At 40.3% G+C, this 15,032-nt stretch overlaps 1 protein-coding gene across 2 annotated transcripts in view; it reads left to right on the plus strand.

The window, feature by feature from the left end:
• The window catches only part of inpp5a (inositol polyphosphate-5-phosphatase A), a 171,225-nt gene that overhangs the window by 100,736 nt on the left and 55,457 nt on the right, over positions 1-15,032 (plus strand). For both annotated transcript variants that reach the window (XM_079249303.1, XM_079249304.1), the window contains exons 7-8: positions 7,647-7,699; positions 8,511-8,630. In XM_079249303.1, the coding sequence (XP_079105429.1) occupies positions 7,647-7,699; positions 8,511-8,630 (173 nt within the window). The remainder of the gene's footprint in view (positions 1-7,646; positions 7,700-8,510; positions 8,631-15,032) is intronic.

A 15,032-nucleotide genomic window follows, 5' to 3' on the forward strand; every position in this document is an offset into this window, starting at 1 on the left:
AGATTTCCCAACTCTCCCATCCCCACAAATGATCTAAAACCAATTACACTGATTAAAACGATTTGCAGCGAAGCATTGTTCTGCGTTTAACAGGAACACAAGGAGAAAAAAAATTAAATAAAAACCACCAGAAAACAAAGCTGGCACGGCGCGCCGCCAGCAGGATGAGAGGAGTGATGGAAGGAGGTGTGCACAGGGCAGAACGGATGGGAAAAAGTTTTGCCCGGTGATATATGCCTCTTTCCCGGCCGGGGTATGAATCTGGGATGATGCTCCAGAGAGTAGCACTCCAGATAATGTTAGCCCATTTAAAAAGAGCAGATTTGTGTAGTCTATCAGGGTCGCAGAGTATTTTTTTTCCCCTCCTGCTTCCCTCCCTCCCTCCCTCCCTCCTTCCTCTGTAGTGAGAAATTGGTTGTTATCATAGATCACAGATACTGCTCAAACCTCTTATGAAAGATGAATTAATTTCACTAATGCTTTAATGCAAAGCTCTCATGAGGGAGGCAGACTGGTGATAACCCCTGCCTCGTCCCCGCTTCCTCTGCTCGTGATTTATGCCCTCTTTTAGTAGATGAAACCGCCTAGATTTGCCATCCATCTGCAGCTTTGAGGAAATACTATTACTCGGGGATCTTGGACCCGACAAGATGTCACACAGGAGTTTGAAACCGGTGGTTTTGCTCGGTTCTGGATCAGCTGCAGGTGGGAGGAGCTCAGCGAGTTGCTCGAATCCCAAAGCGTGTCATGGAAACACGATGGGAAACGAAATCCCACCAGTTTTGACACAATATTCGTTGGGAATCCTGAAGTTATTTATGTGATTACTAAGTTTTAAGAAAAAAATGTCCAACCTTCCGCCAGAAACCAGCGTTTGATCCAACCGATAAGCCAAACGTCACATAAACTCCACGGAAGCAAAGTTTGAACAACTTCACTACGTGGATCAGCTTTAATCACATTCACTCACATTTCTCCTCCTGGTTTGATTCTGATTTAAGCAACGAGCTTTCCATCTACTAAACATGATTTCTTTCCACAACCCTGCCTTGACTTATGGCAGGAAGTGGAGCCGGGTGAGAAGCAAGGACGTTAATTGAAATGCTGAATAAGAGGGAAGTGGACAAAATCTTTTGAAAGGTCGCAGTGATGGATTTGGCTGCTTGTCGTTCCCTGTTGTTCCGTCAATCTCTCCACCTTCCCAGAGGGAATTAATACATTTATTTGTTTGGCGCGGGGCTATGTGGCTCAGAAAAGCCCATTGCATCATAAGGATTTGTCATTGCCTAATATAAATAAAGTATACGACCTGGACCTTAATGCGCCCTTGGTATTGATTGTTTTACACAAGCACAGGAACAAAAAAAACAAAAAGACAAGCTGATTGTGTTTGTTGTTTGGCACCATGAGCTTGTTCATAAAAGCATTGACTTTTCATACCCTTTTAGTAAACGCCCCCCCCTTCCTCAGCGTAGTGAGCTCGGTAACACCGCTGCGATTACTCTCAAGTTGCGCCCTCGATGAAAGTTAACTTCCTCCATGTTTTTCTGCTCTGATTTAACGCCACACGTGATTCATAGAAGTGACGCGTGCGTTGAGGAGATGAAGTCATTTAAACTGGCGTTGCTTGTAAAATGCTCTCCGCATTTATCACCAGACAAGACACCTGTGACACAGATGCTGTTCTCCGTGACAGCTGTGATCCATGAGACTGCAAGGAGCTCATAAAGAGGAGGCTAATGTCGAGATGAAAGCCAAATGAAGGCTTTTTTTTTTTTTTTGCATGTAGAGCACAGCTGAAATCCACTGCAGGCCAGAAATTTCTTCTTTTTGGTGGGCTTTACCCCACCCCCCCACCCCGCCGCCACCTCTCACCCTGCAGATGATGGAATAAAGATAAATGTAACTGTCTGCTGGGACTCAAATCAATCAGTGTTTGTGTGTATTACTTATTACTCACAGTGCATTTTGTCACATGGTCTTTTGTACCCCACCTCTCCCTACATGTCCTGCACTTTTCTATTACCCCCCCCCCCCCCCCCCCCCCCACCCTCTTTCCCTTTTTCTGAGCATCACCCTGCCATAATATTATTTATGGGGGTCGGACTTTGAGCTGAAATATATGAAAGGTCAACCTGGATGGAGCGGGAAACGGTGGCGGGAGGGTGTTTTGGGGTTTGTGTCACGTCTGACATTTTATATGGCTGTGATTGCCCCCCCCCCCCCCCCCCCTTCTCCTCTTGGTCACATTAGTGGACTTTTATTCAGTAGTTTGAAGTAAATTTGGTGCTTCCAGCATGCAACCCTCCCATGTTTCTTTTTTAAAAACATTTTTGTGCTCTCCCGTGTCTTTGCATGCGTTGTGGTAAGTCCCCCCCCCACCACCACCACCACCTCTCTGCTGCAGCCACCGTCCATCACTGTCATGGACCCTGTCTGTGACCCGTGGAGGTTCAGCCAATGTCACCCTGAGCCTCCTGGTCTTCCCACTAATCCTGAACACCCCCCCACCCCCTCCTCCTGTGATAAAATTATGACTTTATCCAGATCTGGATTCATTTGCTTTTCATACAGAAACGTAGTTTGGGTTTAACTTTTGTTGACTGAACTCTAAAACTCAGGCGGTTTGGCTTCTCTGAAGGGGGGTTAGGATGATGATGATGATGTCTCAGCAGGAGATTAAATGGGGGTGGACAGCTTCTGTGTCATCATCCCTGCTCCCATATCAGCCGTAGCAAGCAAATCATGATGTCATCATGTCAACCAACGGAGCGGGACGCTTTTCTTCTCCGACTCGGTGATTAATTGTTTGAGGTAATGGTCTTAACCGGACCCCCGTCACAAAACCAAGCGACTTTAGACGGAGTGAAATAAACGGCAGAAGATGCTCTTTTTGTTTTTGTTTTTTTTTTTACACATACAACTTGGCGCGCTAACCATGCATGTTTGTGTGTTTATGGGTGCACCGTGCAGTGGGGGGGGGGGGGATCAATCAGTCACATGTGGAGGAAACGGGGTAATCTGGGGCCAGGTGTCAAGAAAGTGATGGATTTTAATGCTGTTATTGTAGTTAATGGCTCTTTAAATTAAATCGAGATTAAATGTCTCCAGCGGCAGTGAGATCTCATATGTGTACTGAGCCCAAACAAACTCTCACTCTTCATCTTGTCCCTCCTCATCCTCTCGTACTCTTCAGACTTTCTTCCCCCCGCTCTTTTTCGTTACTCAGAGAACATGTGGTGCATTTTGTCTGATTAACAAACTCATCTACTGTCTGTTTTGCTTCTGTTTGTCCTTGTAACACGTCCACCTCCTCCGTGTAAGCGCAGTCTGTTTTTCCTGCAGTGTGACACTCATATCTAATTCCATTTGCTCCTTTCAAAATCACAATATTGGGCCAGCGAGTTATAATTGGGCCCATACATCCTGCCGGAGCAGTATGGATTAATTCAAGTATGCTAATGTAATTCAATTTGATACAGTTAATCTTGTACTAATGCAGATTGAAAGATGTGAGGTGCAATCAAATACCTCTTAGCCCTTTAATTTGCATCTGAGTTTTTTTAAATGAAATTAGTCAATTTGTAATTATGTGACCTGGCCCATAATTAGTTTATTTATCACTGCAGTTAACTCCCCATTAGGAGAATCACAGGGAGATAGACAGAAAAAGAAAGCGTTAGCAGGAAATTCTTATTTATTTTATTCAGGATGAGAACACTCGCAGCATCAATTTGTCTCTCATTTAATAACCAACTTCATGGCGAATCATGTGCTGGTGGGAGAGCAATCATGTGCTGTTTGATCATGTGCTGTTTGGGAAAGATGCAGCTGTTTGATCAGGTCGCAGCAGCGGCAGGAGCCGATCAAACTGGGTTCAAGACAGGTGAGCGCTCCGGGTGCCATGTTTGGTTGATAATAATTAGACAAGTATGGAATCGCTGAGTTGGACCTCGTGTTGTTCTTTCCAGCAAAGCAAATACTAATGGTTCCACCCATTAATGATCGGTGCTGTTTGTTTTTCTGTTGGTCAGGAGGGTTATGATGGAGAACTGGACAGGTTCAGTGTTTCTCATTTTCACTGAAGACAGGAACCACCTCGAAAAGATTTTCTTAAAAAACAACTAAAGTTACTGAAAGCTTTTAAAGACCACTGTAAAATCCCCCTCATGTTTTTAGATTTCCACCTGTCCAGCAAGAAAATGTTTGTGGTGGGGGCTCGGATAGAGCCAGAGACCGAAAAGGGTGGCGCATGTAAAACTTTTATATAAAGAAAAACAAAAAACAAAAAAACAATCTAGATTTTAGGAAACTAACTGTTTATTACTGTGAAAGTATTAATCTCATGTAAAAAGTAAGACAAAATCGACAGTGGTGTTTTTTTTTTAACTAGTAAATGTTGAAATACTTCATTGATAATGAGGAAAACAGCAGCTTTTAGCCCAACCAGAAGTTTTTCATTCAGCATATCTGCTCGGTTGACTTGGTAAACTTGTCAAATCTGTTGGTTTTATGACATTTACATCCACTCCAAAAAGTGTTAACTCTGTGCAGATAAATATTATTACCTATATGAGCTGCTTTCTGATAAAAAAAATTAATTAAAAAAAAGTGTTTGCATGATGCTGGCAGGGGCGACCTGCAGCCAGACGTGCAGCCGTGTCTTCTGCCCTTACTGGTTTCATCACATCAGTCACCAAAGTTCCCACACGCATTTTTCCCTAAAGCGTCCTGGTTGTCGTAACTCCAGCAGTGTCACGTTTACTGACTCAGCGTATAAAAATATTCCATGTGATTAAATTTCATGCACTCAAATTGAAATTTATTTCATATATTTTTTGTTTTTATGGTAAAAAGACACTTCATGCTCTCTGCTATGTTTGGCATGAAAACACAGCAGCCTGACAACAGAAGAACAGAGATATGGGTTTTATTTTGTTTTGTTGTTTGAATAAATCTGAAAATTTTTACCTTGCTGCTAGGCACGTTTTCCCGACAACGTGTGGGCGTTGAGGGGATTTTTTTTTTTTTGTAATCCTGGTAATATCGTCGGAATTGTGCCAAGGTTTTTCAGAATCCCAGGTGAATGGAAACAGTTTCTGCAGTGGAAAATGGCTCATTTCTGAATACATACAACAGTTTGAAGCAGCCAGTCTTCACTGCTGACAATCTGGAATCGGGTGATTTCTCATTTTTGGTTTTAAAAAAAGTTCAAACGACTGGTCAGAAATAGCTGCTCTGAAATGGACCAAGTAGCTGCAGGAAAGCCTGTCGAACTAAAAGTAACGCCTCCAGTGCTGCTTTTCGATCCGTTTGTTTAAGATGGAAATAAGAAATGTTGCATTGAAGCAGATTTTTTTTTTTTTTTAAATAAAGAAAAAGCTTGTTTCAAAGCAAATTTGATGCACATCAGGGGTAATTAAAAGCAACTCTGGGAAATTTACCCAACTTGGTAAAGATTAAAATGACGTGACTCGCCATCTGTTTGTTATTTCAGGTTCTGCCACCGACTGACCCACATCTTCCCACATATAGGATTAATCAATTCACATCTTCATTATTTATTCCTCCTTGAGATTTGTTTTCTATGGAAATGTATTGGTTTGTCTTCAATTAACAAGATCGTTTTGCCCAAAAGAAATCCTTTTGATTTTTGGGACTGTATTAGATAATTATGAAAATTGAACGGTAATAATTCTTCTCTGCACAACACTGAAGTGTCATGTGAATTAGGAAAACAGTTATAAAAAAGAGCGTCTAAGTTATGTTCAGTACTGGAAGATCCTGATTCAGGGTTTTATAAGTCTTATTTTACCAAAGCTACTTTGTAAAATTAAAAAAAGTAAGAGTGATGATAACTGATGCCATGTACTCTGAGAGGATGCCAAGTCGACATATAAGTGACACAGAAATTGAGGAAAGTAACGTTGAAAAAGATGCTGCTGAGACTGTGACTGGTCTTCAAACTGCAGCGTCTGGTGCTGCAGAAACATGGCTAGTGGTCGTTGTAGGCAAGGCAAGTTTAATTCTATAGCACAATTCACAAACAGAGGGATTCAAAGTGTTTTACAGAGACATAAAAACATTAGAAAATAAGAAACATAATGTAAAAATAAAAACAAGAAACCAAGGAAAAACAGCATTAGGTACAGAAACATGCAGATTTAGAATTGAAATAAAGTCAAAATGACTGAATAAAAACTACTGAAATGCAGCTGAGAACAGGAGGGTCTTTAACCTCGATTTAAATAAACTGAGTGTTTCAGCTGATTCGAGTCTTTCTGGAAGTTTGTTCCAGACATGAGGAGAATAGAAGCTGAATGCAGCTTCTCCATGTCTCATTTTGACTCTAGGAACTGATGAAAAAAAAAACAAAAAACAAAAAAAAACCAGATCTGGTAGGTTCATAAGGGGACGGGAGGTCTCTGATGTCTGTGGTAGCTTTAGGTAAAAGGTTAAAGAGTGGAATGTAGCTGTATATAATACAAAATGACCTTACTTCAGCTTATCGTTCTGTCTTTACTTCCTGCAGGTTCCTGCATGGACACGAAACCTGGAGATATCTTATTAACTGGGAAAAAAAGACCTGTTTTTTTAATTATCTAAGTAAACTCAGAAAAATCATTAAAAGGTTATTTAAAATTAATAAAAACTAATTGGAATAATTTTTTTAATTATCTCTTAATTTGAAAATTAGAAGAAAAAAATAAGTGAATGCAAAAGGCTTCTCTAGTTTCTGGTTTGCAACTTCTACCTTGATTAAAAGACAGATTCTGCACACACATTCATCATGCAGAGTCCATCCTTTATTCATTTTTGAACAACTTGATCTTAATATCTTGAACATTGTAGGTAATAAGGGTGTGACGATATGCTTTCGTCCTGATTTGATTCAATTCTGATTTTTTTATTTTTTTATTTTTTTTTTATTTTTTTTTTTTTTTTGTGCCAATTCGATTTAAATTATGATTCTCACAATTTTGGATATTTCTGATTTTTGTAGACTAAACACAAAAAAAGATGTGCAAAACTTTTTTTACTTGTCACGTCTTCTTGACTTCAATTAGGAAAAAACAACACATTAGTCAGACCATCATTCTGCTGCTATAACGCCCAAGAAGACAAATAAAAAGATAAAATAAAAATAACAAAAATTTTATGATGGATTATTTTTTAAAAGTATTTTTAACAAAAAAAAAAAATTAAAAATTGTGAAGCAAAAAATCCCAATATTCAATTTTTCCAATAGATTTCCCACCCCGACGAGGTTTGCATTTAAAAGTAGACTGATTTTCACTGAAGTTTCATGAAGTAAAAGTGACACCCTGAAGCAAGGAGTAGAACTTGAATACATCTTCCATCACTGTCACGGTTTCAACAAGTAAACGTTTTAGAAATCCTACTTCAAGTTAAAACTTCATAAAACTTTGAGTATTTTGTATCTGTATTAAAATGGAATACATCATATAGTAGTGACACTCTGAACCCCAAATCCTGTCTATAAATGTCTGCAAAACATTTGACATCGTTCCCATCTGCTCTTTTTTTTTTTTTTTTTTTTTTTTTTTTACTTTTTCCCTCTGTTCAAGTACTTTGGTATCACTCTCTGCGATTGTCATGCTAAACCGAGTCTCTCTGTTCTGCAGTGCAAGTGGTCCAGAAAAGGATTCATCAGAACTCGATGGGCCCTGGCTGACTGGTGAGTTTTTATTAACAATCCCACCTCATCACTGTTCAACCTTGAATCATTGCAGCTGTATCAGCGTGATTAGAGACGGAGAGATAACCACGTCAGTCATGTCGGGCTTCTCCCAGAAGCTGCAGCGAGCTGCGCTCCGGTTATCACTGACAGAGCAGAGCGGCTTGCAGAGCTTTACCCTCGGCTTGCCGCGCGCCACGGCCGAGGGCAGCGATCTGATTACAAGTAATCACATTAGTCAAGCAGCTGTATATGACAGATGACAAAAAACATTAGATGCAATTGAACCTGTATGGGATAAATAGAAGCAGAGGATGGGGGGAGGAGTGTGTGTGTGTGTGTGTGTGTGTGGGGGGGGGGGGGGGTGCAAGACAGGGGTTGTAATCTAATAGAGGGATGACATGAGAACTAAAGAGCTGAAACGGTAAGCATTTAATAGGGCCATGACGTTTGACAAGAGCGGCAGAGAGAGCGCAGCTGAGGAAGAATATCAGATCAGAGTGGAGGATAGACACGGAGACACAGAGCTGTGCATGTTTTCATTTGTTCAGGAAGTCAGTGCAAAAAACCCAATGAGATAAGATCAATTCCTCCGGGTGGCCCCATCGAGCGCCGTGCCAACAATACACCCCAGACTGATGGGATCAGCTGGGAGGTGTTCATCACTGTACACTGAGCTGTCTTGCTTTGACCTAATGGACCAAACTGAAAGGCAGCCAATCAGAAGTTAGAGCTCCTGATATTGTTTTATTAAGTGTCAATGATGAGATTAATAGTGTTAATTTTCAGGAATGTGCTCTTTTATCCTCAGTGCCTTTGATCTGGTCAACATTCACCTTTTCCACGATGCTTCCAACCTCGTGGCCTGGGAGAGAAGTCCTTCGGTCTATTCTGGGACCAGACAGAAGGCCCTGGGATTTGTTTTAGACAGGTACTTCACATCCTGGACACCAGTTTGCTCCCTGCTCCGCCTATCGCACATCTTCTGGATGAGTTGACAACATGTTTCCAGCAAATAATGCATATGTAATATTTCATTTTCAAAACCATTTCTTGTTTCATTTGTTGACTGACCATCAGATAATATTAGTTTGAACAAAAATTAAAAGAAAGAAGCAAAAATATAAAGAATATTCAATAAAAAGCTGTTTTTTACCCCCCTTAATGCCTCAAATCCCGGCTCTCTCTAGCATGAAAAACCTGTATTGGTATTGTAATGGAGGCTTAGAGTTACACTGAGCAGCAGAGGTGCAGCAGAGAAGGTTTTTGATGGATTCAGTTCTAGACCAGTGGGATTACATCTGTCTGGAGAAGCAGGGGGTCTTACTACACGGTCTGCGAACTCCCAAGTCTCTTTCATCTGTCTTCCTCTCCATCCCTCTTTCCTGCTTTCAAACAGTTTCCTTCCTTTTTTTTGTGCTGTAATCCTTCACTCTTCTTTATTATCGTCCCAGCATCAACGGGGAAGAGGGAAATGCATTTGTGGCCGGATCAGCTGAACTTTAAGGTCCATTGTTGATGTAATTGTTTAATATACCTGTAGGAAGCTTTAAGTGGGCACAACAAACATTGACTTTAAAGAACTTGTAGCTGTGTAAGATCTAAATGATCAACACGGATGATGAAAGTGGTTTACCTTTTAAGCCAAGAGAATTAGAAACTTGCTTTTTTTTTTTTTTTTTTTTTTAATCAATTAATTGAGGAAGCCACTTATGCGATCCCACCTCACCTCTGCAGGTCATCTCCATCTTGCATCCTGCAGAGGTGTGTTTATTTCAGGAGATGTAGTTGACTACAAATAAACCCATGACACTGAATGAATGCACAATTTTAAAAAGTATATGTTAAATCAAATGTTTCCCTTTAAAGCAGTTTGTTTTAAAAAAAATCTAATCCAATCTATGCACTGTCTGGCATCACCAGATAGTATCTGCCTCAATGGTTTGAATTAGAGACGCTAAATATCTTCACAGCATCAGCATCGCCCAGTATCAGCTTAATGATTAAATATTAGGCATTCCAGCTAAATGAACTGATAAGATAAAAGGAAGGCACTGGGAGAATCTCAGTCTGTTTATGTAGGATAGGATGCACATACCTTACTTGTTTTGTGCAAAACAAGTGTCATGATTGAGTTGAACTGTTTTTCTCATTTTGCACAAGGAGCTAATATGACATATTTTATGTCTGCATTCACCAACAGGCCAACAAAACAGAGTAAGCAGAATAATACAGGATTTTAATACCACTACACTAATCTCTGCAACTAGATATGTGTATGTGGGGGTGTTTGTATCAAGTCAGTTGTCAGTCAAATGAATTGTAAAATATCAGGATATCCAATATCAGACAAAAATCCAAGATCTTGCCTCCCGAGTTTGAATAACATCTAATTAACAGCTGATTTTCTCAAAATGATTGAATCCTAATTTAATTAACTCGGTAGTGACTAAGCACCTCCATGCTTCGTGCAGTTGGAACTTTTTCATGAGATCTGTTTGTAGACTGTGCATCCTGAGTCTGACTTTCTGCTCCCAGTGCTTAGTAAACCCAGCCTATATTCTAACATGACATACAATCTATTCTTATGCCTTGCTAATGTGATTTATGGGAGATCCATTTGCAGCGGAGCGGGATGATAGAGTGCACAGTGCAACCCCTGATCCCTACCTGGCCGTGCTAACACAGAATAAAAACCTAGCATCAGACTCACTGCAGGTGACCTCCCATTCAAAGAATGCATGACACGATTCACCGCCTCCTCCACTTTGAATAACTACACATTGTACATGCATATATGGGTGGAATACATCAACGGGCTCTCGGATCTGCCTGAATTATGAGGGGGGGCTTTGTGAAGCCTCCTTTTTGAGGTCATATTTTACCTGTTCTTCATTGTTAATTTGATGAAAGAACGCTGCGCCTTTAATGGACTGGGAAGCTGGAGTGTTAGAAGAATATAGCAGCTTTTGCCATTTTTATTGCATTGTAACTTATATGGATTTACCGACATAATGAAACTTTGAAAGGAGCTTGTTGTTGCTCGCATTTAAGTGTTTTCATTAGAATTCCTCTGCCTTCATCCCGCTGTTTTCCACTTGATTTATTTTGAATGATGCCTCTTGTTAATGCACTTACAAAACTGACTCAGAAAAACCTCCGCTGGGTGGTTGAGGGTGTTGGCAAGAAATTGTTTTGGTAGTTTCCACATGACTTCCTTGTCGACTGGAAATGTTTATTTTTCCCTGACATGGGAGGAGAGGATGAGTTAGGTTGTATGCCCCATGTACCTTGGTTATAACTCATCAGGGGTGGAGAGGTGGGACGGTGGGGGGCATTGCGCCTCGCTCGCCTGTTTTTTTTTTTTTGCTTTGGAAGCTGTCGGGCGCAGATCCGGAGCACCAGAGTGAGAAAAAACTAGCGGTGCAGAGGGAAGAGAGGAGGAACACAAAGGGTGCTTGGGCTCTGTAAAGGGCAGTGAATAATGGGTAGATCCTTTCACAGAGGCTGCTAACCTTTTGGCAGCCACCAGCAAACTCCATTCTCCTGTGCCGATCTGGGAGGACAATGTGCCCGGGCCAGGCTTTGAATGAAGCGCTACCACCAACAGTGTTCCCATTCAGCGGCTGGTTGGGAACCATCTTTTTGGCTATTGTCCTAACTCTGACTCCTACCCCCAGAAGCAAAGCAGGAAAAGGGGCAAGGGGAATACCTAAAGCCAGCCCCTCCTTCTTCTCTCTCTCTCTCTCTCTCTCTCTCTCTCTCTCCCTCTTTCTCTCTCTCCATCTCTGAGACCTAATCTCTCATAGCAAGATCATAGGGGCACCCCACCAGCTGAGATCCATTAAGCAACCAGTAGAGAAGCCTGATCACATGGCAGTGCTGGAGAGAGAGAGAGAGAGAGAGAGAGAGAGAGAGAGAGAGAGAGAGAGAGAGAGAGAGAGAGAGAGAGAGAGAGAGAGAGAGAGAGAGAGAGAGAGAGAGAGAGAGAGAGAGAGAGAGAGAGAGAGAGAGAGAGAGAGAGAGAGAGAGAGAGAGCTAGCTCTGCTCTTCGGCATCAAGCTCCAGCTTTTCACCTTATCTGGGGCCCTGGGCTAGTAATACAGCTTACAGCCCATTGAGAACACATCTGATAAGCCTTTTCCTCTGTGGCTCTTTTAGCCGCTAAACACTGTTTATCTACAAAGTGCTTGGAGGCCTCGGGGGAACAATGCTGAGAAGGAACAGCGTTTAGCCAGCCAGACCTCACCATTGAGTCATATCAAAAAAGCACCGCTCTGTAGCCCGCGCTGATGTGTGGGCCACTTCCATGAGAGGGACGAGAAAGCAAAGTGCTGCTTGAAATGCATCCCTTTGCTTGTTTTGCTGTCCTTTTGAAAGTGCACATGTGATCCTGGTTGCACCAAGCAGCAGTTACTGTATAGGCTCAATAGATTCATGTTTAACTTCCTTAAAGGTTTCCTAAATGAACCTGTGAAATGATGGCATGAGATAAAACCGACATTTTTTTTTCTTTTTTTTTTTTAGCCTAAAGAAATCCCTTTTGTCCATTGGAGTTTGTTTCTTTTTCCTGCCTCCATTCAGGATGGCTGGTCCGGTTCAGGGGAGAACAGTTTTACATTACAACTGTGAAATCCTGGCATAAAGGCGTCCTTTGTGGCATGCCATTATTTTCACACAAATATAGTCCATTGTCACCATGCTGAAGTTAATTTGATCAACATTGGGGACATTTAACTGTTTTGTTCGCTGAAAAGACTTGTTTCATGCTCATTTTCGGGGCATTGAAAAGCAATGATTGGCAGAAAAATAATGTTGCCGTTAACAATTCAAAGCAATTAGTTTCCCATGGGGAGGCAGTGGGCCGCACTGGCCACCACACAGCGATGCTTTGTCATTTTATGGAGGGTCATCAGTCAACTGTCAGAGCGTCTCAAAGAGCCCTCCAATCTAAATGTTTCCCTTTAGGCTTTTTCCCAGAACAACGGGCTGAAAGAGCAGAGAGAGGCCTGCTCGTCTCCAGCCAATAGACATGTTGAGCTGCAAGGAGGAGGACTGGATAATCGCAGGGAATTTATTTAAGTGTCCATGTCAATGCAAGCATTATGCAAATCATGTCTTCCATGCAACCTCCATGTCATGACATATGTAAAACAAATAATTTTTTCAAATAAGTTGTTGAGCAGTGTCTAAATGAAAAATAGACATTTAAAAAAAAAAAAAAAAAAATTACAAAAATGAAAATCTGTTGTTTCCTTGTTTGTATGAACCTCACAGAATCTAATAAAGTCAATAAATAGTTTGATATAAGCAGCATAATCAACTTGAATACAACTTTATAAAATATAGAAATATAGCATGGTTACAGCAGCCTGCACAGGTGTCAGCACTGGGCATAAAAGGCCTACCGAGGGCTTAGGATACAGTTGACTGTGCAAAAAAGTTTGTATTGTATGGTCTGTCCTCATATATACACTTCACTTAATTGGTAAAACAAAAAACGTCATGGGGTTCAGGAAAGGTGGAATGAAGAATTAGAAACTGCAACAAGAATCTGACCCGCTGTCATGTGGGTCTGCAGCATTGAAGCTACAGATTATGAATTTCCAGAAAGTCCTTTAGATACTGTATCTAATGCAGTGTTTAGGTTTGTTCTTTTTTTTTTTTTCTTTTTTTTTTTAAAAAGGTGTTTTTATGGGCCGGTCTGTCATCTATCAACCAAACTGCATACAGTTAGAATAACTCAAACACTATTGTGCATCACATTGCAAGTTGCAGTTGCAAGAAACTCTGTTGAGAAATAATTCTCTTTATTTCATAAAGGATTGCCTCGTGCATCCTATGAGGAAGGAAATAAGAAATAAATTGAGCTCATTTCCTGTATTTGTGAAACTGGAAGGGCTCTGATCTTGGCTGAAGCTCAGATTGCTTCCAGGTAATCTCACACAGGGAGGTTTCCCAAACAGAACATGATATTTGACTGTTCTCATATATTTAAAGTCTTTCAGCAGAGAAATAATTGATCTCCGTAACAAATATTCTCTAATGCAAATTTTTCTGGTCTTTTAGCATTTACAAGAATGATATTGATAAGATTCAGAGTCTCTATGGATGACTCACATACACTAGCATTAAATACTCCAACCTCCATATACAGACTCACTGAATAAATACCATAAACAAATACGAAAGTCAAAGTTTTTCTCAACACAGCACCAAACTGTAGCAACTTTAGGCAGACTTTTTCTGGTGAGGCCACACAGGAGGAAGAGCTTTACTGTTTCATTACTGTCATGACAAACGTCTTGGTACAGTTCAGCTAACAAGGACGTCAACATGAATAAAAGCATAAATACATGTAGCTGTACAGGAACAGTTTAGTCAGGATTCTTGTGACAAAAAAAGTTAGAAAAGTTCCCAGTGTTTTAAAACAAAATGCTTTTTGTGTATCTCTTCATACACACTGAAATAACTACAACATGTCTGAAACAGAGGAGGTTAAAGAATAAGCTTATTTACGCCTACTACACCAGTATTTCTTCTGCTTTTTTTTTTATTTTTTTTTTACTTCAATTACACATCAACAGGTGTGTAAAACACCATTACAGTAAATAACTTAATGTATTAGGATTATTATTTCCCAAATATTAAAATTTTAAAAAGAAATTAATTAATTTAAAATCATAAATAATCATAGGTCTCTCCAGACCTGTCTAAATATTTCCCAAGATGCGGGAAATATGGACTGGCGAGCTGTCCAGGGTGTACCCTGCCTTCGCCATTAGACAGTTGGGATAGGCTCCAGCTTCCCCGCGACCCTGAATGGATTAAGTGGTTTAGAAAATGAATGAACGAAAAAAAAATGTTTGCTGTTTCATAAACAGATACCATTACATGTACCCTGCTGCTTAACTGGGAAACTGGAGCTTCAGGGTTTCATTTTCAGCATTTTGTGCATTTTATCACAGTAATGAATGTGTGCTAAACAGTTATTAACACTTTTCCCCTCTGTCATAACAGGTTAAAATTAACTCTAAAACCCACCATGTTTGACACTTTATGAGTTTCTGAGACCTCTGAATCACCCACTTATTCAGAGTTTTTCTTAATCCTGTTGTGTAGTTTGACACACCTTCTACCTTTATTAAAATTTTATTATAGATATTCTAAAAGTACTTTAATTTGTTTTAAAGTCCAATAAAAACTTCAAATATCACACATTATTTTCTCCTTTGTTTTCCAACTGTTAGACAATTTTCCATCTCTTTTTTATTTATGTATTTTTTTTTTAAAAGAGTTCTGTGTAGTAGAACACATTTTTGTTGATCTATTA

Source organism: Telmatherina bonti (assembly GCF_933228915.1).
Source record: "Telmatherina bonti genome assembly, chromosome: 11".
In the NCBI taxonomy this organism is placed as follows: domain Eukaryota; kingdom Metazoa; phylum Chordata; class Actinopteri; order Atheriniformes; family Telmatherinidae; genus Telmatherina; species Telmatherina bonti.